Source organism: Kogia breviceps, chromosome 4 (genome assembly GCF_026419965.1).
Source record: "Kogia breviceps isolate mKogBre1 chromosome 4, mKogBre1 haplotype 1, whole genome shotgun sequence".
NCBI classification, from domain to species: Eukaryota; Metazoa; Chordata; class Mammalia; order Artiodactyla; family Physeteridae; genus Kogia; species Kogia breviceps.
Window position 1 is genome coordinate 134,645,665 of NC_081313.1, and position 23,373 is coordinate 134,669,037.

The 23,373-nt window shown below is 37.0% G+C and overlaps 1 protein-coding gene across 2 annotated transcripts; it reads right to left on the reverse strand.

Annotated features, from left to right (window-relative positions):
- Positions 1–393: 393 nt before the first annotated feature.
- Positions 394–21,582, reverse strand: CLK4 (CDC like kinase 4). Of its 2 annotated transcripts, XM_059061088.2 has the most exons (13): positions 21,386–21,582; positions 18,441–18,601; positions 13,330–13,552; positions 12,168–12,258; positions 11,757–11,823; positions 8,686–8,802; positions 8,427–8,593; positions 8,126–8,220; positions 7,746–7,875; positions 4,924–5,006; positions 1,826–1,905; positions 994–1,084; positions 394–908 (listed from the first exon to the last, which is right to left on the reverse strand). In XM_059061088.2, the coding sequence occupies exons 2-13, from the start codon at positions 18,599–18,601 to the stop codon at positions 768–770; spliced, it is 1,446 nt and encodes a 481-aa protein (XP_058917071.1). In that variant the 5' UTR covers positions 21,386–21,582; the 3' UTR covers positions 394–767. The 2 variants fall into 2 exon arrangements, with proteins under 2 accessions (XP_058917071.1, XP_066888094.1); XM_067031993.1 differs by lacking the exon at positions 12,168–12,258 and having other exon boundaries at positions 21,386–21,530.
- Between the last annotated feature and the right edge of the window lie 1,791 nt (positions 21,583–23,373).

Sequence of the window (23,373 nt, forward strand, 5' to 3'; positions counted from 1 at the left end):
AAACAAAAACCTCAGTCATCAGAATTCCTATTTCTATATTTGTGACTAACTACATAAATAGCCATTGGAAAACAGGACTTTCCAAGCTAACTTTCCAGTTAGACTTTAATCTTAAACAAAGTGTGTATGCGGTTTCATTAACCTATTACGATGCACAAGTTGGATGTCTTTCCATGAATGCTACTTACCACCACTGATATCACCCAATGAAACAGAACACAATACTTACAATTTAATGAAATTCCAACAGCAAACAGTTCCTATGGGTTTTGGTTTCTAATACCTGCCTACCTAGAGTTAATAATACTTATTACCTGTTCAACAATTACAGAAAAATCTTTTAAAGTTAAGAAAAGTTTGAGGTAAATAAAGAATATTCATTTAAGAATGAAGTAGTCAAGATTTCCTTTTACTCAAAAAAACCAAAAAACAAAACACAAAAATCACTTCCAAGAGTCAACCTCCATGTACAAAAAGGTAAGATTAATCACATTTATCGCTGGACACAAAGGATATTCCAAAGGTCTTTAAAAATGGCAATTAATCTCAAAAAAGGAAAATTAATTTTAGCTTTTATATTTCATTCATTATCAAGACCATATTTGCTTAACAAGATAATTATGCGATTGATACAAAACATACAGCATTTACACTTAACTGTACAAAATAATTTAAGGTTTACAAAAATATTAGAATGTTTAGAGTTGACTGACACAGTCTTAAATAATCTCTTCTAGAGAAGTATAGTAAGACCACTGATTTCCATTTCATTTCTTTTTTAATAAGTCAAAGAAAGGATGCTGCAATGCTTCATCCAAGGTAATTCTTTTCACTGGATCATATTCTAACATTCTTCTAACCAGGTCAAACAGTTTCTCATGTTCTTCATCATGACAAAGCATAAATTCCTGAGGAGAAAAATGACCTTGTTTAAGAAAGACATTAAAAAATAGTTAAAACAGGTTTTGTTTTTTGTTTTTTGTTTTGTTTTACCTTTAATGGTTTGCAGCGTCTCCTAACATATCTACCAGCAGAACTATGTTCATCCCAATCTAGCTGATTATGATGAAAATACTTGTGTTTCCTATAGGAAAGAGAAGTCTGGATTAGTTTAAATTTAAAAAAAACCAACCTCCCCCAAAAAAACCCACATGCTTGCCCTGCCCCCACCAGGGGACTGGGGGAAAAGATGGAACCATAGACATTTCTCTATATATACATAAACATACAATTTCTAAAAATCTCAGCAATAATTATATCGGATACCTTATATCGTATTTTTCCTAATCTTGTATTCTCTGAAGTTTTAGTATCCCACCTAAGTTGTTCCCAAATACCATACGTGAAACAATGCCAGCTTCAAAAACAGAGGTTCCTAGATCCATTCCTGTAAATTCTGATTTCACTAGATCTGGAATGGGGCTGGAAATCTTTAACAATTCCCTGGATGACTTCTGCGGTGAAGCTATGTTTTGAAACCACTTAATAGTATTCTTGTCCAAAGACATACATGTGGTTTGCAACAGTCTGGAATTCAAACTTAGATATGACTCCAAAATCAAGCTCTTTTTACTACTCTATGTATTATTTTTACATCAACCTAGGAAAACATTTATGCAAAGGTTAACTTGAGTATAAAAACACCACTTTACTTACTGGATCACAAAGTAAATATTGCATTACTTTTCAAAAACTTGCCTTCATGAAAAAAATTTCATAATCTACAGTCTTTGGAATAAGCAATAACAACAAAGATGGGTTTTCTATAGTTTGAATATAGGCCACTGCATGTACCCAATAAGGGCTTTAATCTTAAAAAGCATACCTTGTTTTCTGAATCATGTGTGTTGGTATGGGTCCTAATATATGTTCCATCATTGCTAGGTGCTCTTTACTATCATGAGTCTAAAAAAGGAGGAAAAAGAAACTTAGCACTTTCCATTTCCCTACATGCACATAAAAGGAAAACACAAGAAAATAGTGTTTCTGGGACTTCCATGGTGGTCCAGTGGTAGAGAATCCACCTTCCAATGTGGGGGATGTGGGTTCGCTCCTTGGTCAGGGAACTAAGATCCCACACGCTGCGGGGCAACTAAGCCTGCCCACCACAACGAGAGAGCCCACGTGCCGCAAACTACAGAGCCCACACACTCTGGAACCTGCACACCACAACTGGAGAGAGAAAACCCACGCACTGCAACTAGAGAGAAGCCCACGTCCTGGAATGAAGACCCAATGCAACCCAACAAAAAATTAAGTAAATAAATAAATGTTAAGGAAAAAAAAAGAAAATAGTGTTTCCATAAAAGGACTAGATTAGACAGCTGTACAATTTATATTACACTCTACTTCAAAGATGGAATAAAACTGAATGAGCTATACTGATTGTCTGATTTCTGAAATGGATCGGTAAGGTCTGTATAGCTGATGGACAAACAACTATTTAAGTATATTTTACTGAAGTACAGCTGATTTACAATGTTCGAATAATTTGTTTAATGTAAAACAGAACAGTTTTTCCTTATTTGTATTACTTGCACTGTTTAACTGAGGGATGACTGGGGAAGATTATCAAAAACCTGGCTACTCATTTTATCAGTTGCTTAACTAACCTCCATTACCCAATGGATAGCAACTTTGTAACACTAATCCTAGACAATAAAAACACAGTCCCAATAATTCTTACAACAACCTTGAGCTAGGAATGTGGGAACATAACTTTCAAAGAGGTTAAGATACTAGCTCAAGCTCATATAGCTCATCAATGAGGAAACCTGAGCTGTGAACCCAAGTTAAAACTCATATTCTTAAATTACACAGTAACAGAGCTTTGGCTAAAGTAGAATAAATTGTTAAACTAAATGGTACACTCCTAAGCAGAGGTTGGCAAACTTTTTCTGTAAAGGACCAGACAGTAAATATTCTAGACTTGGATGGTCACAAATGATCTCTACCACATATTCTTTTTCATTTTTTAAAGCAGGCATCAGACAGGATATAGTTTGCCAACCCTTGTTCTGAAGAGCAGAGTCTATGTGCAATGCTTTTTAAATCCATTAACTACTGTGCCTAGCACACTGCTTTCAAAATGTTAATTCATGACAGGAACAAATAATACAAGCTCCATTATCTTCAAAAAGTTCCTTAGTTGAAGACTATTTTGGAGGGTAGAATTAAAATATAAACCACATCTCAAACCAAAGTTAATAATCGACGCTTAAGATCTCAGAATGATTTACAATCATAAAACCATCTGAAGGATTTTATATGTCAGAATGCAGAAAGCATGCACTGTGCTCAACTTTTTCTTTGACCCTATAGCTTACTACCACAAAATGAGACACCACTCCCTAGAAATAACCGACAGCTATGTTCTAGATATCAAACTTGTCTACAAACTCAGAGTACTTTTAACAGATCTCTACAGAGTAGACAGAAGTTTGGTGAGGTGCCCCACAGCAGTGAACACATATTCTGCAACAGCCACCTAAGTGACTTACAATTCATCACAGCTTCCTCCCTCCTCATCCTGCATTGCCAAACCTCAAATCAACCTTGATAGTATTAGCCAGGAACTCTCTAACCACCCTCACACCATCCAACAACACACCTTGATCAAATCACAACCTTCTTAAAGTTCTTCAATGGTTACACCACTTGAAGCTTTCAAGACTTAGTTTTCTCACATAAGCAAAATTATGAGGAAAAAAAGTAGAGATCTAAATAACATTTTCTCCTTTTTGTTTTGCCAAGTAAGCCAATAACTATTCTCATTTCATAGAAAGAACATTTTAATACCAAAAAACCCAGGAGAGATAATTTCTAAATGAAAGCCAGAATGGCAACCCTACAAAATCATTTTCATTTTAGACCAGTCTACATTTGGAAACCACTGACTCCTAGGATAAAACAAATACCTTTCTATGGCAAACAAGTCCACTATGAATCAGTACTTGCCTACTGACACCATTTTCCTATTTATCCAAGACACTCCAACAGCACTATTCATCCTTCCTCAACTAGAGTAGCTTCCTTTATGACTCTTGCATTTATGAATACCGTTTCTTCCTGATATGGCCATCACACACTCTAGTTTTCTGACAAACTCTTACTCTTCCTTATAGCATGGAGGAAACTCCCTACTCCTCAGTGATGCCTTCTCTAAGGAAACTTAACAGTTCACCTTTTCTGGGTTCCCTTCTACATTGTTCCATTATAGCAAGTATCACATTGTACTGTACGTTTTCCCATGTCTATCCTGTGTATGACTTCCTTGAGGACAGAGATGCTGTCTTTTCATTTTTATACACATAGTGCTTAGAAATGTGCCTAGGGTGTCATAGATGCTTAATACAACTTACTGTTTCTGAATTCTTTTAATAAAAGTGCAACATAACCAGTGCTGAATTAAAACTGACCATAGTAACACTAATGTAAATTTATGAAGGAGCACCACAATAAAAAAAATGGATAATATGAACCATGTATTTAAAAGCTCCACATGGGGCTTCCCTGGTGGCACAGTGGTTGAGAGTCTGCCTGCCGATGCAGGGAACACGGGTTCATGCCCTGGTCTGGGAAGATCCCACATGCCGTGGAGCGGCTGAGCCCGTGAGCCATGGCCGCTGAGCCTGCGCGTCCGGAGCCTGTGCTCCGCAATGGGAGAGCCCACAACGGTGAGAGGCCCACGTACCGCAAAAAAAAAAAAAAAAAAAAAAAAAGCTCCACATGCAGAATGAATTATGACCATTCACTGAGAGTATTTCATTCAACTATGGTTTTAGAGAAGGATGACTATTTTGCACATGTATGGCAACTTTTGCACAACTATGGCAACTTTCCAATATGGAAACCAAAACTTTAACATGCCTTTAACATTAAAGCTCATTATGAATCAGTAAATAACATTTACTAAACACATACCTGAAAGACTGTGAAACCAAGGTAATATTCAATAAGAATGCAACCTATGCTCCAAACATCACAAGGCTGAGACCAACCTAAAGCTATTTAAAAATAAAACCAAACATTTTATTATGCAACAATTTTTAATTGCCAATACACAATATCTTTTCCTATATGGGTGTTCTCTTTATATAGCCCATTTAGCAGAATATGATAGTAAATTCAGGGTTTACATTTTTAGTTTTATATCTAACATTATTCAGTATGCTTTCAGAGTCCTCCATATCCTTGTATCAAATTACAGTATTTTAACCTGGGGGAGGAGGCATTTTATGTAAAATAAGAGGGGTTAGCAAATATTCCATAGTCTCTGAATTGCCTGTGCAATGAGGAGCACTGTTATACCCAGTTAATGGTTGTTCTATGAAATTTTACATTTTATTAGTGCAAACATAGATCAATAATTATCCTCAGAATGTAATTACTAACCCCTTATCAATTACCATCAGCTTGATATCTGAGTTTATTTCTTCCGTTAAAAGAAATAGCAGTGTCACATAAATTATGTAAGAATTATAATGGATATTACAAGCAGTGTCACCCATAAGCAGAATTATACAGCAATTTAAAGTTCACATAGAGAGGTTGTCTATACATGATCATATACTTTCTCCTTCAGAATTCTCAATAGTAACATTATTCAGAAAAGAAAAAAACACCTAGAATTAAGTCTATATCTAATTAGAAAGGAAAAGAGTAAACCATTCAGATGTTTTAACCTTTTAAAGATTAAGTTTTTAATAAAACAATAATGTACAAATAAAACCTACTTTAAAAGACATTTCAATTACTTTCAGTAACATTACTGAATTTAAAGACAAAGGAAGAAACAATATATTCAAGGAACTTGACTATGATTTAGCCATTTTTGTTAACCCTCATGGTACTTATCACTTGAACAAAAGGATAATGGAGCATGGTTTCTACTTACAGTAACACATATAAAATCTGGATCTAAGATGAAAGTTTTCTTTCCAGCCACTCCTGTATCCCAATCCAGCTTTCTCCCAGGTGACTGTAAATTACCACATTCCCTTATGGGTCAGCTCTCATACTCTTTGGAATTTCACATCACTCACTTTTACCAACTTCTGTTTACTACCAACACCCAAGACATGAGACCAACTGCCCTCCTCAATGGTAGCACCTGACAACAACTTCCTCTTCAACCTAATTCTGCCTTAATCCTCAGGAGTAACACTTCACAAACACACAAAGAACCCTTCTAATCTTCCCATCTGTTCATTTCTTTTCCTAAAGACCAATAGCCCAAATTTCAGATTTATATCAACTATCCCCAGCCTGGTCACACATGGGACTGTATTATTACTAAGAATCACTGTATCTTACGCAATCTAGGAGGAGGCCATTAACTAACTGTAAGTAAGATACACTACTGTTTTACGAACCAATAACAAAGAAAAAATGCCAATTGTTTTGTGTTGTGTTCCCTCACATGTTAAAATGTGGAGAAAAATTTTCTTCTTAAAATTGATAAAACACAACAAGTTATCTCTTTTTAAGCTCTGAAAATACCTCTCTGTCCACAATCTCTTCCCACACTCTTTTCTTTTACCTTCTTCATTGCAGCCTTCAGTCCTCAACCATGAATACACTTTCTAAACTACTGCAACACAGCAGCTTCTTTCAGACCATACTAAACAGAACCTAGTAACATCAATCTCAAAGACGAGCTCCAAACCTGTGCTATCCTATGTGGTAGCCACTAGCCACTTGTGGCTATTTAAATCTAAAATTTAACTTAATTTAAAATTCAGTTCCTCAGTCACACTGGCTATACTGAAAGTACACAGTAGTCTACGTGTGGCTACTAATGGCTACCATATTGGATAGTGCAGATATAGAACATTTCTATCATCATGGAAAGTTCTACTAGCCAGCACTATATAATATTCTTAATTTCCTGTCCCTTTTACTAATTCTCTACTCTAGGTAAACATCATTAGTTTACTTTCACAGTCATATTCTGAACTACCAAGTCCTCTTAGACAAAAGGTAAAAAGTGGAAAAGACTGATTCCACAAAGATGTTTTATTATCCAACCTCGGTTGAAACTTACTTTTGGCGAAGTAATATGCTTATACCATTTAACTATCTCCCAATATCACCTGATCTGAATTTTCCCCACTGTCTCCAAGCCCCCAAAGCTATCTCTAACTTCCTTGCTCTATCAACATGACTTGGTCTCGAACTTTTAAATTTTGAGGCATAAGATGTGCTCTCCCTCACTGAGTTCCCTTTTATTAATATTTAAAAACCCTGCACCTTAACTAATTTTCCTTTCCATGCTTTCTCATGTCAAAGATGATCAAAGAAGCTCTCCTCTTAGACTAGCCCCTCTTTCTTCTCCTCTTAACCTCCATCTACCTTACATCTAGATGTCTGCCAACCAAATCTTTAGCATTTTCACCAGCACCATGCTTTTGCAATGAGACGAAAAGAGGTGCCCACATCGCTTCAAAATCACATTGCTGTCAATTACTTAGCCAATACAGCTTATTCTCTTATGATCTTGTAAGACTGACTTGTTCAAAAATAACCACCACCTGGAATACCTTTACAGATGATATCACATTTTTCCCACTCAGGAAAAATATTTATAGCAATGTCCAGAGAGCTTTTATGAAAACAGAAAACATTTTCTGTACACTGCTAAGAAAATCACAGCTATCCCCCGACTACCTGTCCCCCAATAAAAGCTGTAGAGAAAAAAAATCTCTTTTTCAATTAAAATATGAGGAAGTCTAGTATCTACTAACCCAAAATGACCTCTGGAGCTCTGTAATGCCGTGTAGATACCAAAGTACTATGATGTTCATCATCGTATGTTGCACTTCCTAAGTCAACAACTTTGATATCTGTGTTTTTCAGTGTGCGTTCATCACGTTTCTAGAGATACAGTTAAGTAAACACAAAGATCAATAAAGATATGAAATATTTTATAGCACTCTCCAAAAGGCTTGCACATGAATTATCTTTTTGATTTTCAAAATAACCCCAGGAGAAAGGCAAAGGATTACCCTTTTTGGGTTAAACATCAGGATATAATAAGCCTCAAAGGTAAAATTCCTCATCCAAGGATCACCAAGCTAAATTAATTTTAAAGACAACTACCAAAATTAAAACAAGTGTAACTTACCATTTTTGAATTATACTTGACTACATAGTCAGACTTCACAAATAAAATATTTTCAGGCTTCAGATCTGTATGGGTTAATTTATTATGATGCAAAACTACAAAAGAACAAAAAGACGTTATTAGTTTCACTTACAAATTTAATCTGTACCGGGGGAAAGGAGAATTAATAGTAGATGTAGGGATCAAAAGTGGTTTCATCTTTACTTGCGACATGCATTTTTAGTGACAATGTTTTGATATGTTGCTTGTACAATAAAACCTTTAATTTACTGGTATTTAAAAATTTAACAAGTATACTTACAATTTATTGACTGACAGATCTGATATGCCATTTGCCTGATATGGTCAATTTGAAATGGCAGAAAGCTATTTTCTTTAATGAAATCATAGGTACTAAGTCCCAGGAGTTCAAACACAATACAAACATGACCATGATGATCAAACCATTCTAGCATCTGGACACATCGGCTAAAACAGATCAAAATAAAAATAATTCAGTTCACAGAATTTTGATTATTTCATGTAACATAATGGATCACAGTTCCAAGTTTATTACTTACAAGACACTATTGGGATCAGTACTATTTAAATGCTCTAATACTTGGATTTCTAAACGAGCTGCTTCACGATATCGTCCCACATTTTTTACGATTTTCACTGCTACATGTATGCCATCCCTTAAAAACAAAATGAAAAGTGGTAAATATACAGAAGGGCATTGAAGATGTATCCTCTAAAGCAGCTGTCCCCAACCTTTTTGGCACCAGGGACCAGTTTCATGGAAGACAATTTTTCCATGGTTGGGGGGAAGGTGTGATGGTTCAGGTGGTTATTAATGCAAGCTATGCAGAGCAGCAGATGAAGTTTCACTCGCTCGCCCACTGCTCACCTCCTGCTGTGAGGCCCAGTTCCTACCAGTCCACGGCCCAGGGGTTGGGGACCCCTGCTCTAAAGCATAATCTTATTAAGTACAAATCATTCTATGCTATTTTCCTAAAATAATCTTTCAGGGTATATTATAGCAGATCTATAAACATTTTTTCAAAACATTTTGACAAAATATATTTTATATGGAGTGATGATTTCTCTTAATACTTATGAACGTTAATGTTTATTTCAAAAAATTTAAATTTACCTAGATTTTGTTAAGTAGTTTTTTTTTTAAAAAAAAGAATAAAAATATAAACCTTGAATAGAACATACTACTGCTGAAAGCATTCACTCATTCACCAGGCTAGACCGACTGTGCCAGATGTTGCATTGGAATCAGTGATAAAAAGGGCTTGTCCCATGTACCTCACAGTCTAATGGAAAAGACAGACACTTGAACAACTTATCATAAGGTTAGAAGTGCCTGGTATAAGGAGTAGAGAGAAGAAAGAGACTAACCATCAGGGTTAGGGGAGCTCAGACTTCTTCAGAGAAGAAAGACAACTATCAGTTTGTTAGATAATTCCGGCAAAGAAGACACCATCAACAAGCCATGAAGCCCCAAAAAATGTTTAGTGCATTCACGGATGCGAATAGGTATAAATAGCAACAATGTAGGGCAGCGTGTTTTAGACTGGGGCATCTGTAATACTTCCTAAAAAGTACAGAGGGAATTCCCTGGTGGTCCAGTGGTTTAAGACACGAGATTTCACTGCTGTGGGCCCAGGTTCAATCCCTGGTCGGGGAGCTGAGATCCCATGAGCCACGTGGCATGGCCAAAAACAAAATCCATAAATGATTTTGAGGAAAGGGATTTCCAAATCTTCAGCTTCCTTCTGTCCTCTTTTCTAAACCTGATCTTCTTGAATACAAGCCAGCAGTCAACCCTGCATTTTTCACTATGGCCTTCCCACATTACAAAAGAGAACCCCATGTACACGAAATTAATATGGCAAGGTTTGTGTCCTAGGCTGTTTAAAAAAAAAAAAAAAAATCTTTGAGGCAAACAAATTTTTCTAGTGGCTGGATAGCAAACCTATTCCGAACTCATTTCTTTTGACAAGGCCCCAATAAAGTTGTGGGCTGATATATAATCATCAAAATAAATTTTTAATGATTTATCTCCCTATGATGTATAGCATATATCTCAAGACTTAAAAGAATTACTATAAAACTGCTGTGACAAAACTTCTTCTATCTCATCTATTTAATCATATGGCCAAATTTTCTAACTGCTAATAAGCTATAAAAATGAACAGTGCTAATAGCTATAAAAATGAAAAATGGATAATGGTGTTAGCTAATGCTACTATAGTAATCATATTGCAGTATATAAATGTTTCAAACCAATGTTATACACCTTAAATTTACAAGCTTTCATATTACTTGTCAATTAAAAAAAAACAAAAAATGGAAACTTAATGCTAAAACAGTAAGATTTATCTATGGACATATGATCTCATTTTTTAAAGGCCCCAACCATCTCGATAAAAGATGTATTCTCAATTAAATTGTATGTTTTAGGTCTAATAAGTATCAAAATTTGTAACAGATTTGTACTTGATCAATTGAATACTATTCTTTGGAATATCTCAAATTCTCAAGTCTTGGAACCTCAAGAAATGTTTAAAAGACCTTAATGGGACAACTAGTGAAATGTGAATCAGGTCTGTAGATGAGCTGGCAAAACTTGAAAATACATATAACATGTAAATATAGAGAATGATTAAATACTGTAAAATGTTAACATTTGTGGAATCTGGGTGAAGAATATATGGGAATTCTTAGCAACTTTCCTAAGTCAAAGTATTTCAAAATATCTTAAAATTTTACTTTATGTTCACATTTTTGTCATAGAGAGGAAAGGGTGATAATAAAAGACATTTAGGATAATATTCTTTATGAAAAGTGAAGTAAAAGTAAGTTCAAGGATAAAGCATTTATAAGTATTCAAGAAAAGTTCATGGATGACAGGAGGTATCAAGCTGTTGTATTTAGATTCCCCCAAACATATTTAGAAAGAGAGATATGTTTCTTTTAAAAAAATCAGCATTTACAATAAGCTGGAAATTACATCCTCAACTATTTTATGATGAAAATTTAGATGTCAATTTAGAAATGTGCAGTTTCCACTAAACTGTTTTAAGACGTTCACTTACAAAAAACCTTGCAACCACAGAATAGAGATCCTAGAGGAAAACATGAAAATGAAGCAGAGAGGGTCAAATAATACAAAGTTTAGTATAACTCATTAAAGAATCTGGACTTTATTCTGTAGGCTTCAAGTAATATAATTTCTTTATAGTTTAAGAAGCTAACCCTAACGTGCAAATATTATCCATTGGAAATAAAAGTTTTGGAACCAAGAAGATTAGACATGCTAATTTATTGTCTCTGCAATTCAAAAGTAGGGTAAAGCACTCCAAATCTCTTACAGAAAGCTAAGGACCTAAGTTCTGGGGAACTCTTCACTTGAACACTCACAATAATTTCAATGAATTCCATCTGATAAAAATTTTCAGCATTCTTGATCAAAATCCATACTTATGGTAAATAAATCATACACAGTTCAAGAACTTTTGAATACTTATACCTCCCAGGAAAACACATAGCTACCACTTAAATTCCATTTCATCTAAATTATGGATCCTTCCCCACCAAAAATATCAAGATGTTCAAAAAAGAAAAACAACAAACTTACGTGCCATGATCAATGCACTCTACAACTTTGCCAAAGGCCCCTTCTCCCAAAGTGTCCACGATTTCATCTAAAGTGAGGGGGGAGAAAGAAGTGTAAGTACTTGAATACAAATTATCAGTTATTCAAATAATGAATGCTTAAGTGTGGAATATTTTCAAATGATCTACAAAAACAATTTAGATAGAGCTATCTTTCTTGCTCTAATCTCAAATTCCACTGATTATTTTGGAACTTTAGAGTGGAAATATATAAACTCTATAGAAAAGAAGAAATACAAAAGAACAACAAACAAACCCACGAAAAACAAAACAAAAAAGCAATGAAGAGTTCTTTAGCCCCCCGCTGACAAACTATTCTTAAAAAGATTATTCTGTCTGCAAAGTTTAAAAAGTGTTGAAAAATATTCTATACATCTTGCTCTTAGAACGTCTCCACTTTGACAGATCAGGTGACCCTCCTCATCATCCTCTATACTCCTGGATCTTTTCCTTCGGTGGCTCTTCTGGAACGGCAAGTGGGCAGCACCAAGATCATCCAGCCAATCAATATATCAGAGTGAATTCAGGGCAGAATACGCAATTCATTCAGCGGGGAGATATTCAGGCATTCAGATAAGCACCAGGCCACGAACAGTTGGCAGGAGCAATTTCAAATTCAGTCCCCAGAAATTCACAGGGCACAGTTTATGTTACAGAAGAAAAACATGGCAAGGAACAGATTTTCAGATAAGATACTTAAAGTGGCAATAGAAAAAAACAACACAATTGTCTCTTTAAAATACTGACTTAATTGAAGTCTGAAATTTAAAGAATGCAATGTCATGATCTATTAATCTCTTGCTATAAAATAGCCTATGCTGTGAGTTGAGATGTCTAGTTTGTCAGGAAAATGTTTTAAAATGTCAAGATTAGTTCAAATTGATACTTAGCAATATTTTTAAACATACTTGATTAAAATAAAAGGGGAAAATAAAGGCTAATGTCAATGTTCGATCTAATCAATGATAGTTCTACTGAAGAAAACTTGGGGAGGAAAATAATAATTCATAGTTTACTGCAAACAAGTGAAGATTCATGAGTGTAAAAAAAAAAAGGGCAGGCTTTCTGGACAATAATTTCCCCTTCAGCACCCACTTTCAGAACTCCAATGTAACTAACTGCAGACTGTGCTATACACAGGGTAAGTATCCGCCAGTGCAACTTTCTACATTTGTCTCCAAGTACTGGGAAAGGGGTTTCTTTTAAAGTAAAAAACATTTAAGATAAAAGAAAAGATGGGTGCTTCATCTTTTCATATGATTATGTTATAAAAGATAAAAATATTTTTAACATTAAAATCAAGAAACTCATGATCTGGTCTGCAGAAAATGAATAAATGTGGGCAAATGAGGGCTAACTAATAAATACAGATTAGTTGTAAGAATTTGGAAGTTTCCTTTAAGGATTCAAGTAATATAAACACAATTATATTCATATAGTATTATATATATAAACTTTTTCAAACTTATTGGCTCAGTAAGAGCTTTTACACACAAACAAGTATCCACCCAAAATAAAAACAAAATTAATCATACCGAACGTGACTGATTACTTGAACAGTGTCTATTACGCTTCCTTTTAGGACTGCTTCTCCTGCTTCGGACTGAAGATTTACTGCAGTGGATTTGATAACTGCTTTCAACGTCTCTGTGATAACGTCTAGGAACATATCTTTCGCAGTAGTCATTTCTGTATTCATCAATGTATCTCCGGTCCCGATAATCTCTCTCATTCAAGGACCTTGCTTCTAAATAATGACTGCAAACACATTAAAGGATTTAAAATTACTCTCTTCATTCTAGAATAACGTGGTTAAAATAAAACATTCTCTCAAGAACTCCTGGTTTAAACAGCTAACTCAATAAAAAAAAAACAAATTGATGAATTAGAATTTATATTTAACTCACAAAACTTAATAATTTTACTTTAACCAACAAGCAAATAGGTACATATATCTCTATTAATATATACTGCTATCAAGGAACAAAGCTTGGGTCAAATCATTCAACATATTCAGTGTTTACTTGATTAAGTGTCCCTTTACCTTCTGGTGAAAGTTAAGACCAAAAATTCACAAAACTGCTCTTCTGAAATTCATCAGTCTTATGATATTATGCATCTGTAACTAAGCTCTCTTCCTTTTTTCAGAGCCACACACAATATGAGGTGGGCAAAACAGGATTCCTTCCTTTCCTTCTTAATGTAAGTTAGGTATCTCTGGCACAGAGTTCTTTCATGAAAGGTGTATTAGAGCTAAAAGGAATCTTAAATATATTTCAGGCCTTTCATTTTACAGATGAGTAAGCTGAGATCCCTAGAAGGAAAACGATTTGCCATGGTTGTAGAGCACATTCTAAATCCTATTGTATGTGCCAGTATACACATACACACCACCTATTCCATCTCCTCTCCTCTATTTCGAGCTTCCTGTATCTCTCTGAGAAATAGACAACACAGATTTTTTTTTTTTAATATTTGTTTATTTTTGGCTGTTGGGTCTTCGTTTCTGTGCGAGGGCTTTCTCCAGTTGCGGCAAGTGGGGGCCACTCTTCATCGCGGTGCGCGGGCCTCTCACTATCGTGGCCTCTTTTGTTGCGGAGCACAGGCTCCAGACGCGCAAGCTCAGCAGCTGTGGCTCACAGGCCCAGTTGCTCTGCGGCATGTGGGATCATCCCAGACCAGGGCTCGAACCCGTGTCCCCCGCATCGGCAGGCAGACCCTCAACCACTGCACCACCAGGGAAGCCCACAACACAGCTTTTGAAGGCTGCTTCATGTGCCAAAAGTATCTAAAATATATCCCCCTCAAATGAGAAAATGTTCTTGTAATTGCTTGCTTAGGATTTCCCAACCCCCTACTTCCCTTTGCATTTTGAATTTCCTGTCATTCCTTCTTGTGAAATAAACAAGAGTTCAGGGAAAACAGCATCATCTGGTGCCATAGTGCTTAACTTCTGAATCTACAGATCCCTTTGAAAATCTGATTGAGAGATATGGACCCTCTCCCCTAAGAAACGCACAAATGCGTAAACAAAACTTGGCAAGGAATTCCAGAGGTCATGGACCTCAGGAAGTCAATGGATTCCAGTTAAGCAGCCTTGATCTGATGGAAAGAAAGATTCAATTGGCCCAGTTTCCCATCTCCCTCTCTACCTGGGATAGGTGTCCTCTTCAACAGAGTGTGAAGCTTCAAGAGGGATGCACATGGAGCACTGACGGAGAGAGGGGACACCTGCCCAGACACACAAGCTAAAATAATCCTGACAAGCAATGGAGTGACAGATGTTAACTAGACTGCCCTCACTAACCTCTTTTTCCCAGAACATGTTGTCATTCTTTTTCTCAGGAGGCTGGTTTATGCAGAAATAAAGGAGAAGCATCTCTAAAACTGCTACTCAACAGGGCTGGCATCAAATCCAGGCTGGGGAGATGCAGAAACCCCCTTTCCCCAGTGTCAGCCTTAAGTTCTAGCCATTGGAGAAACAACTCAGGATATTAGGGTCTAAATCTGGGTCTAAGTCAGGGATCTGATCAGTTGCTTGGAACCATTAAGGGAGAGATCTACAATACATCAAACTAGAAATTACCATACTCTTAAGGGCATCTGTTTAATTCTGTAAGGCATCCTTCCCATAGAAGTCTAAAATTTATTGGAAAACTCTAACACTAATAATCCTTAGCTGGACTAGTGCATGAAATTAGAGCTGCTGATAATCCATAAATAATCTATAGAATAACAAACATGGAGTGAAGTAATACCATGAGGATAAACTGAAAAGATTAGGACCTCTTCAACCTACAACTAAGGCTTAGAGATTATATAAACAAAGTCTACAGAATTATAAAGGCTATGTGGACAGAGTGAACAGGATGAACAGACTGATTTAATTGCTAAAAATATTCACTGAATGTCCAGTGAATATTTCACTGTAGTTCTTCAAAACAGCCAAGACTAATGAGGCTATGGGCACTCGTTTTTATTTCCACACAGGTCCTGTGGAAGATAAAAAATATACGAGGCAAAATCCCTACCAACAAATAACTGTTCAATTTGAGATTACTCACACAAAAATAAAACAAAACCCAACAATGCAGGAAATGCCGAAAGCCTGGTTATTGAGCACTTAGGAGAAAAAACTCAGAATGCTTAAAATGGTCAGGGAAGATTTCATGAAATAGAAGGGAAGAGTTGCTTCTTAAACGGAAATCAGGGTTTGGACAAAGTGGGAAGTAGAAGAAATGCCAGGAGAGAAAAATGGCATATTACCATCTTACATTTATAGAGTACTTTTAGCCAGAATGGCTTAGAGATGAGTTTGTCTACATGTTACTTAGGAAACAGTAAGTAGACAATTTCAGCAAGAGCAATTTTCACATAGGGGAATATAGGCAAATAAATAAGCTGGGAACAGATCATCCAAAATCTTGCATGCCAGGCTAAAGGGCTTAAAACAGTGTTTCTCAAAGGGTGGTCTGTTTATTAACAATATCAAAATACTGAATTTTAAAAAATGAAGATCCCTGGACCCCAGGTCAGACTCACTGAATAATCTGGTAATATGCATTTTAAACATACCTCCAAAGTGATTCTATTCACACTAAAGTTTGAGAATCACTGGTTTAAGACTTGATACTCTATGTTACAATAAGACATTTAAGGATATAAAATGTGTTTACAGTGTTCACAGCCACATCAGTCTTCCTGTGTAGAATTTAATTAATTAAGCCTGTAGGAAGGGAGCAATTCACAGGCTACTTACAAATCAGAAAGAAAAGACACTGAAATATATATGAAAAAAGGTAAGATAATTGATAAAACAATAAAAGCGCTGATAAATCATAAGAAAAATGCAGTTTAACAGAAAAAATAGGCTAAGAATACAAAAATAATGTTCACAATCAACTATACTTCAATTAAGAAAATGTTCAATAAGCACATGACAGAGGACAAATTCAACAGAAATTTAAAAATTCAAATGAAAACAAAACACTATTCTTGGCATTTCAAAATAGGCAAGACTGGTGACAGCATGTTGTAGGGATTGTAGCTTGGTACAAACTTTCTAGAAAAATATGTGAAAAATATGTGACTACGTAGCAAGAGCCTTGTAAGAGTTCACACCCTTTAACTTGAAATTGTCCCTTCTTAGAACTTATTTTCAGGAAATATTGAGGCAAAGATTTGTGTACAAAGATATTTTTCAGAAGAAATAATCAGAAATAATTTTACATCCAAATGGGGGACTAGTGTCCTACCAAGAGTACCTTCTTTATACGTTTCTGTATTTTTCATTTTTTTCCAATAATTTTATAGAAAACACTCTTGTAAAGTTTTGAATCTTGAGAAAGACTATTAGACTACTCCAGATTACGGAGAGCAATTACCACCAGACAACTCTGGTGCCAATATCAAAGAAGAAACTATTGGCCTAGTGGTTGTTGGACTGACTCAATATCATGTTTATGTGGTTATAATTATGAATATGAATAACTGTTCATCATTCATATCACTTCCTTTCTACACATACAATGCATAATAAATCCATGAATGGTTAAGTACTATGATGTTAAGCCTTACAGAGTATTTTGTATTTATCTTAATATAGGGTACAGATATTCTTCTATAATACATTAATTAGCTCAGGTCATTGAAATCCTAGCATAGATTCTCCCTCTTCCCTCTATATGATAGTGTGTGAAGAATGATTAGTCTGCACTGATTACCAACAAGCTCACTATTCCACAGAAAAAGTCTGTTTTGGCATGGAGAAGGAAAGAAATTACATACTGTTTTTTTAAAGTAACCCCAGTTGGCTAATTTAGAAAGCAATCTGAAAAAAAAAAAGAAAGCAATCTGGCAAACAGTCCCAGTGGAACACCTGCACAAAACAAGGAGAAAACATAGAACCAACAAAAACAAATGAGAAAGGGAAATTAATGGAGGACAGAATGAAAGAAACTCTATTCACCTAGGCTTTGTTTAATCATTTAGGAACTTGAAAAATTCCTTCAATTCTATATAAACATATTACCTCCAAATTTTACACTGGTAAGAATACAATAAGACAGGACACATGCAGTTGGAAATTTTTATTGAGGCCCTTCTTACAACAGCCAAGCTTCTAAAAATCCCAAACATATCTACTGGCCTTATCTACAAATATAACCTGTAGAATACAGTATAAGCAACTAATCCCCAACATACTTTAACATTCTCACACACCACATGCTATTTTTCTCATCTGGATGAACTCTTCCCCACCCTTCATTATCTCTCATTTGTGGAACCCTAAATAAGTGCCCCAATGTACAGCTCTCCCTACTACATACAAGTTAAAGACTCACTGGTCCTCTAATCACTTACTTAACTTTTGTTAAGTGTCTCATTTCCCCCAACTATATTACTGGCAGCTGGGACTCAATCAACTGTCTCCTACAGCTCCCACATGGACACAGATATATGAGGGTAGGCACTCTGTTCTATTCACAGCAGTATCTAGCATATAATAGGCACTCAGTAAATATTTTCTGAATGAGTATTTGTTGACTGATTTATAAAACAATCTGACAGATGAAAGCTATACAAGCTAATGACAAGTCATTAAAACTATTAGTGTTAAAATGGTACTAGTTCAAGCATAATTTACCAATCAGATTCTTTAAACTGGTGATGTGGTTTACAATGTCTGATCTCTTGTGTACTACTGTGGGATCTCCTCTTCCGTTTGTGACTTCCACTGTAGCTTTCATGTACCCAGCTTTCTCTGCTATCCCAGTCAGGGCAGTGAGTTCTTTTGGAATGCCGCATCTGTTAATGGAAATGAAAAGTGAGTTGTGGAATTTACAGATGGTTATATTTAGTAAATAAAATATTTCACATTAATATTAATTAAATAGAAAAACCCCAGCACATGGGGTCATACAGGTTCTAAAATCTTCGTAGGTAATGGTTCCCAAGGCATGGAGGCACTATCCCACTGGTATCTCAGATGATTCTAAGTGGCATACACACCTAGTACTAAATGGTAACACTGTGAGACCTTAATACATTTTCTTTCAATTCTTCTGGATAAATTCTCAGCTTGGTGCATATCTTCAACTAACACTTGCTAACTGCCATTTTAAAAAAAGAGTCAGGATTCAGGCTTAGAGTCTTCAGTAGACAACAATATCTAGCTAGAAATTAATAACTTTTTTGGTTTTATTTTTATCATTACCTTCTTTCTATGGTAAATTATTACTCATCTCTTAAGTTATTGATATAATCAAATTATTAAGTTATTGATGTTAACTTTAAATGTGAACTAATTTAAAACAAATATCACAAGTGTCATGCAGCTTTGTCAAAATACTGTGATACAAATAACTGAAGTCAGAGAAACACTCAGGGATACTGAATATAGGAGATGACTGTTTATTTTCAGATCATCCTGCAGCCACTCTTAAAATTAAACATATTTGTTGTAGATCTGGGGTGACTGAGGAAATGACCTATAAGGATGAATATGGTCACAGTGAAATCAGATAATTGTGACAATTTCCTGACTCCATCTACATCCTCACAGGTTCCATTCAGGATCAGGATCTGTGTTCTAACAATGTCATCCCTATCTGCCTCTTCCCATCTTAATTCTTTCACAAGCAGTTAAGTTTTTAACAGTGATGTCCAAACTGTTGAAGAGGGTGAGGTTCACAACTCAGTAAGGAGCTGAAAACAGGTAAAATGGAGCAAAACCAACTTAGTTAACCTCCTTCAGTTAGCCCAAATGACTCAGTAACAAGCAAACAAATTCAAGTAAAAAATTTTAAAGATTTCAAATGAATTAAAAGACTTTAAAATGAGGCATCTCCTGGGAGGTATTCCCTAAGAAAATGTAGGTATCATGCCACCAGAGCCCGAAGCCACCAAATATTCAGATCTTTTAACTCACTTCTCTTGTTGATTCTTAGGTCCAACAAAAATCCTAAAACTCTAGTCAGGGTTTTCACTGGAAATCGATAAGTGAGCATTCTGATTTACATAGTCATTTGAATATGGGAAACTGAAATAAATGACATTACAAATTAACCTGAGCCAAAAGACCATCAGAAAAGCCATCAAAAAAATATTATACTTCTAGTGGAATCCTTCTGACCCTTCAATTACCCAAATTGTACTTTAACCACATAGGAACTCTTTAAAATTGTTAGTTAAGCATTCTTAAATCATAGCAAGCAAAATTACAACATCTGATGACTGAGGCTTATTACTATGACTATTATAATGCAGTTTTTGCAAAACATGTGTGTCTGCTTCAGTTTTGTTATTTTCCTTCTACTGTCAGTAGGCCATAACTAGCTCACCTAGGCAGAATTCTTAAATAACCAGTTATCAATATGCAAATATTAAAATAAGCATCTTGGGAGAGCCAAAGGTTTTTATTTCTCTAGCCAAGTTCATTACTTTAAATTTAATTCAGCTGTTAGGAAGCCATCCCCACCACACCACTACTGTTCAGAAATATTTTCTCAGGAGGCCAAGAGAAGAATCCCAGATCCAGGTTACACAGATTAGGTTCCTTCGCATACAAAAAAAAGAAAAACTATCTAGAATTATCACACTATTTCTAATTAACAAAGAATCCTACATGTTAGAATCATCGGACATCCTTCAATAAAAACATCGGATACAATAAACATCAGATGTTTATATCCATCTTAGAAACCTGATTCTCTACTGCCCTTTAACACCCTATATTACCCGACAATTTTACGTCATCTATATTAAAATATCTATATAGGTTAAAGTTATGATTAGATGGCTCCAAGAGTACTGCATGTAATGGATAACAAGAAGCCTGTGGGTGTATGTTTGGAGCACAATCATACAAAGATAGCTATAAGACCAGGTGGTTGACGTGGTCAGTTGGGAGCGCTGTTTCCTAAGAATAATATAAGCATTTCACGGTTACTTAAGTAATCAAGGACAGTGTGATGCAAAAGTATCAGAAATGCAGATCTGATGCAACAATACTATGCTCCACTTTAGGAAAAAACCAGTTCGCACAAAGGATGAGCCTTTCCTTATTTACCTCTCACAAGCACGAGCTAAATTCCACCACCTGGATTCGCAAACTAGCAGTTCCTCGGACGCCCAGTCCTCACCCCCCTGCCTCTCCGCCAGGGCACCTGGCCAGGGTCTTTGGCGCACTCAGAGGCAGAAGTCTGACCTCGGAAAATCCCGGAATGCTACAAACGGCTGAGGCCAGGGACCCAGCGTAAGGCTTGATCTAGGACAACACTTGCCCCAGGATGCTCTCGCAGGGTCTCACTCTGATCGGCGGGACGAGTCACGGGCCTAAGGAGCCGTGATATGAGTGGCCTGGCCTCTCTGAGAAGAGTCAGCGGCAGAGCCGAGGCCTTTCCGCCCTAGGATTTTAAATCTACCATGACACCTGGGCAACTTTAGGTTTCAAATGCCACGAGCAGAGCTGTGCCCCGAAGAAACCCCGGTCGCCGAGGACCCAAATCCCGTCGTTTTTCCGACACCTGGCTTCAAGACATAAAAGACTGGGAAACCGCCCAGCCCAGAACACCCTATCCGAAACCTTACCTCCGCAAAAGCAAAAGCCCTTTGGCCAACAATAATTGTCACCAAACCGCCGTCTCCTCTCCCAGTCGCTGCGACAAACACCCTGCAAAATGGCGGCAGCAACCTCTCCCTACAACCCCACCATCGGCCTCTAGCGCCACCTACACAGGACGAACGCGCCTGCGTAACAAGAGCTCACGCGCTCCCGCCTCTCCTCTAAGAGGCGGGGCCCTGTGTGACGTCAGGGGAGGGCCCGGACCTGCACCACGCGGCTTCGCGCGGCTGACGTGCGGTGGCTGAGGCGACTCCCTAGATTGTTTTCGTTGCGGGAGAACCTGGGTGAAGCCTGGAGGAAACGCCCTAAGCCTGGTGGCAAGTGTCTGCTGCTACTCGAGGAGTTAGTCTGAAAGCAGCAACTCTCAGCAGAGCCAACCGTGGCTCCGTTTCCTGCTCTCCCGCCCCAGTGGGTCGCACCACGGCTGAACTGCAGGCAGAGCCACCGCGCAAGAGACAAGCCCCAAACCGGCTCGGTGCTAGGCCCAGGCTGGTGCTGGGGTTAGCTCAGTGAACGCGATTGTGTAGTCCAGCCCGCTTGGAACGTCCTGTCTAAAAATGGATTCCGATAAATAAAGAGGATGTCTTAGGAAACAAGCTCAGAGGTGCTTATCTTTTTAAGGCCTGTGTGCCTAATCAAAACAACAAAAAAATAAGTTTCAGTTGAGACTCCTTACAGAATTTTTCCTGTTATGGTCCCTGCCTCCTGGGCAGATTCGGTAGCTGGAATTTTCCCTAACAAACTTTTCCCCATTATTTATTCCTGTGAGTCAGTTTTTATTTAACCAAGGCAGAGTAATGTCTGAGAGCTAGTGAGCACCGTTAAGGAGCTTGCTTACCTCAAATAAGGTATTTCGCAGTTATAAGGATCCCCAGACAGTTTCCCGTTGTGAGCGCGTAGAGAGAGAAGAGGGCCAAAATCTGAGCCCTTGGGAGCACTTAAGGGATAGAGGAAAAGAGCCTGAGAAGGAATGATCAGAAGGAGAGGAGAACCAAGAGTTTGGTGTCAGAGTAAGGGAGAGAAGGGCTTAAATGACGGAAAGGCTGACAGTGGCAAATGCTGGGAAGGAGTCAGGTAGGGTTGGTCCTGAAAAGTGTCAAGGGGATTTTGCGTTCTGACAAACATTCGATGGATAAAAGAGAAAGTCAGGAATCAAATTTGAGAGGGCACGGTTGGACTGTTGTGGGCATAAATCCCATAGCATGTGGGTTTGTACCTTGTACCTTGTTAGGTGAAAGGAGGGCACTGTCATTTCTAATATTGTAGAAAACTTGTGCCACCTACTTTGGATAAATTGAATTGTTATGGAGATTGTACCCCATGTTAAGAAGTGAAGAAGTGAAGTTGAAAAGATAATGGGAGAATTGGAAGTGAAAATTCTTTATGCTGTAGAATGAAACAGATGTTATTCTCCTTACCTGGAATAGCCACCATTTATGCATCTACAATTTTAAATCTTACCCATCCTTTGAGGTCTGTCTCTAAGATGCTATCTCTGACTACATCAGTTCCCACCCAACTCCCTGCTCTTGACTACTCTGGTTAGAGATGAGGTCCTTAATCAGTTGGCCAAGGCACACTGGTGTGCCTGGAACCACCAAAATATGATGACCAATTTTGCCCATAGTGTGTAATGTATTGGTTCTACAATTGATTATGCCTACTATTTCAGGGACATCTATCAGTTGGAATGTTTAGCTGAGTAGACTGGGCCATCTTGTGAGGTAAAGTGGGACTCAGCTTGAGGCATATAGAGGCATAAATTAAGCTGGCAGCAAAGAAAAGTTCCCCATTTTTGCTGGCTCATGAAAGATCTTTGTCTTGTGAGGCTAAAAGAGAATGTGGTCAGGACAGTGCACAGTTTTGCTAAAACAGCAATATAAAGTTAAAAGACAGCCAAGTGGAAAGGCCCCCTACAGAGGGATTTATAGACATCACAAAACAATGTTACCCA

Bases quoted from the DNA above. Each gene is read 5' to 3' on its own strand.
- CLK4 (XM_059061088.2), bottom strand. From the start codon at position 18,601: ATGCGGCATTCCAAAAGAACTCACTGCCCTGACTGGGATAGCAGAGAA. The intron at 11,824-12,167 runs GTATAGAATATT...CCCTCACTTTAG, and splicing joins AGACGTTCTAAGAGCAAGAT to ATGAAATCGTGGACACTTTG. The intron at 909-993 runs GTAAAACAAAAC...TTTTCTCCTCAG, and splicing joins GACGCTGCAAACCATTAAAG to GAATTTATGCTTTGTCATGA.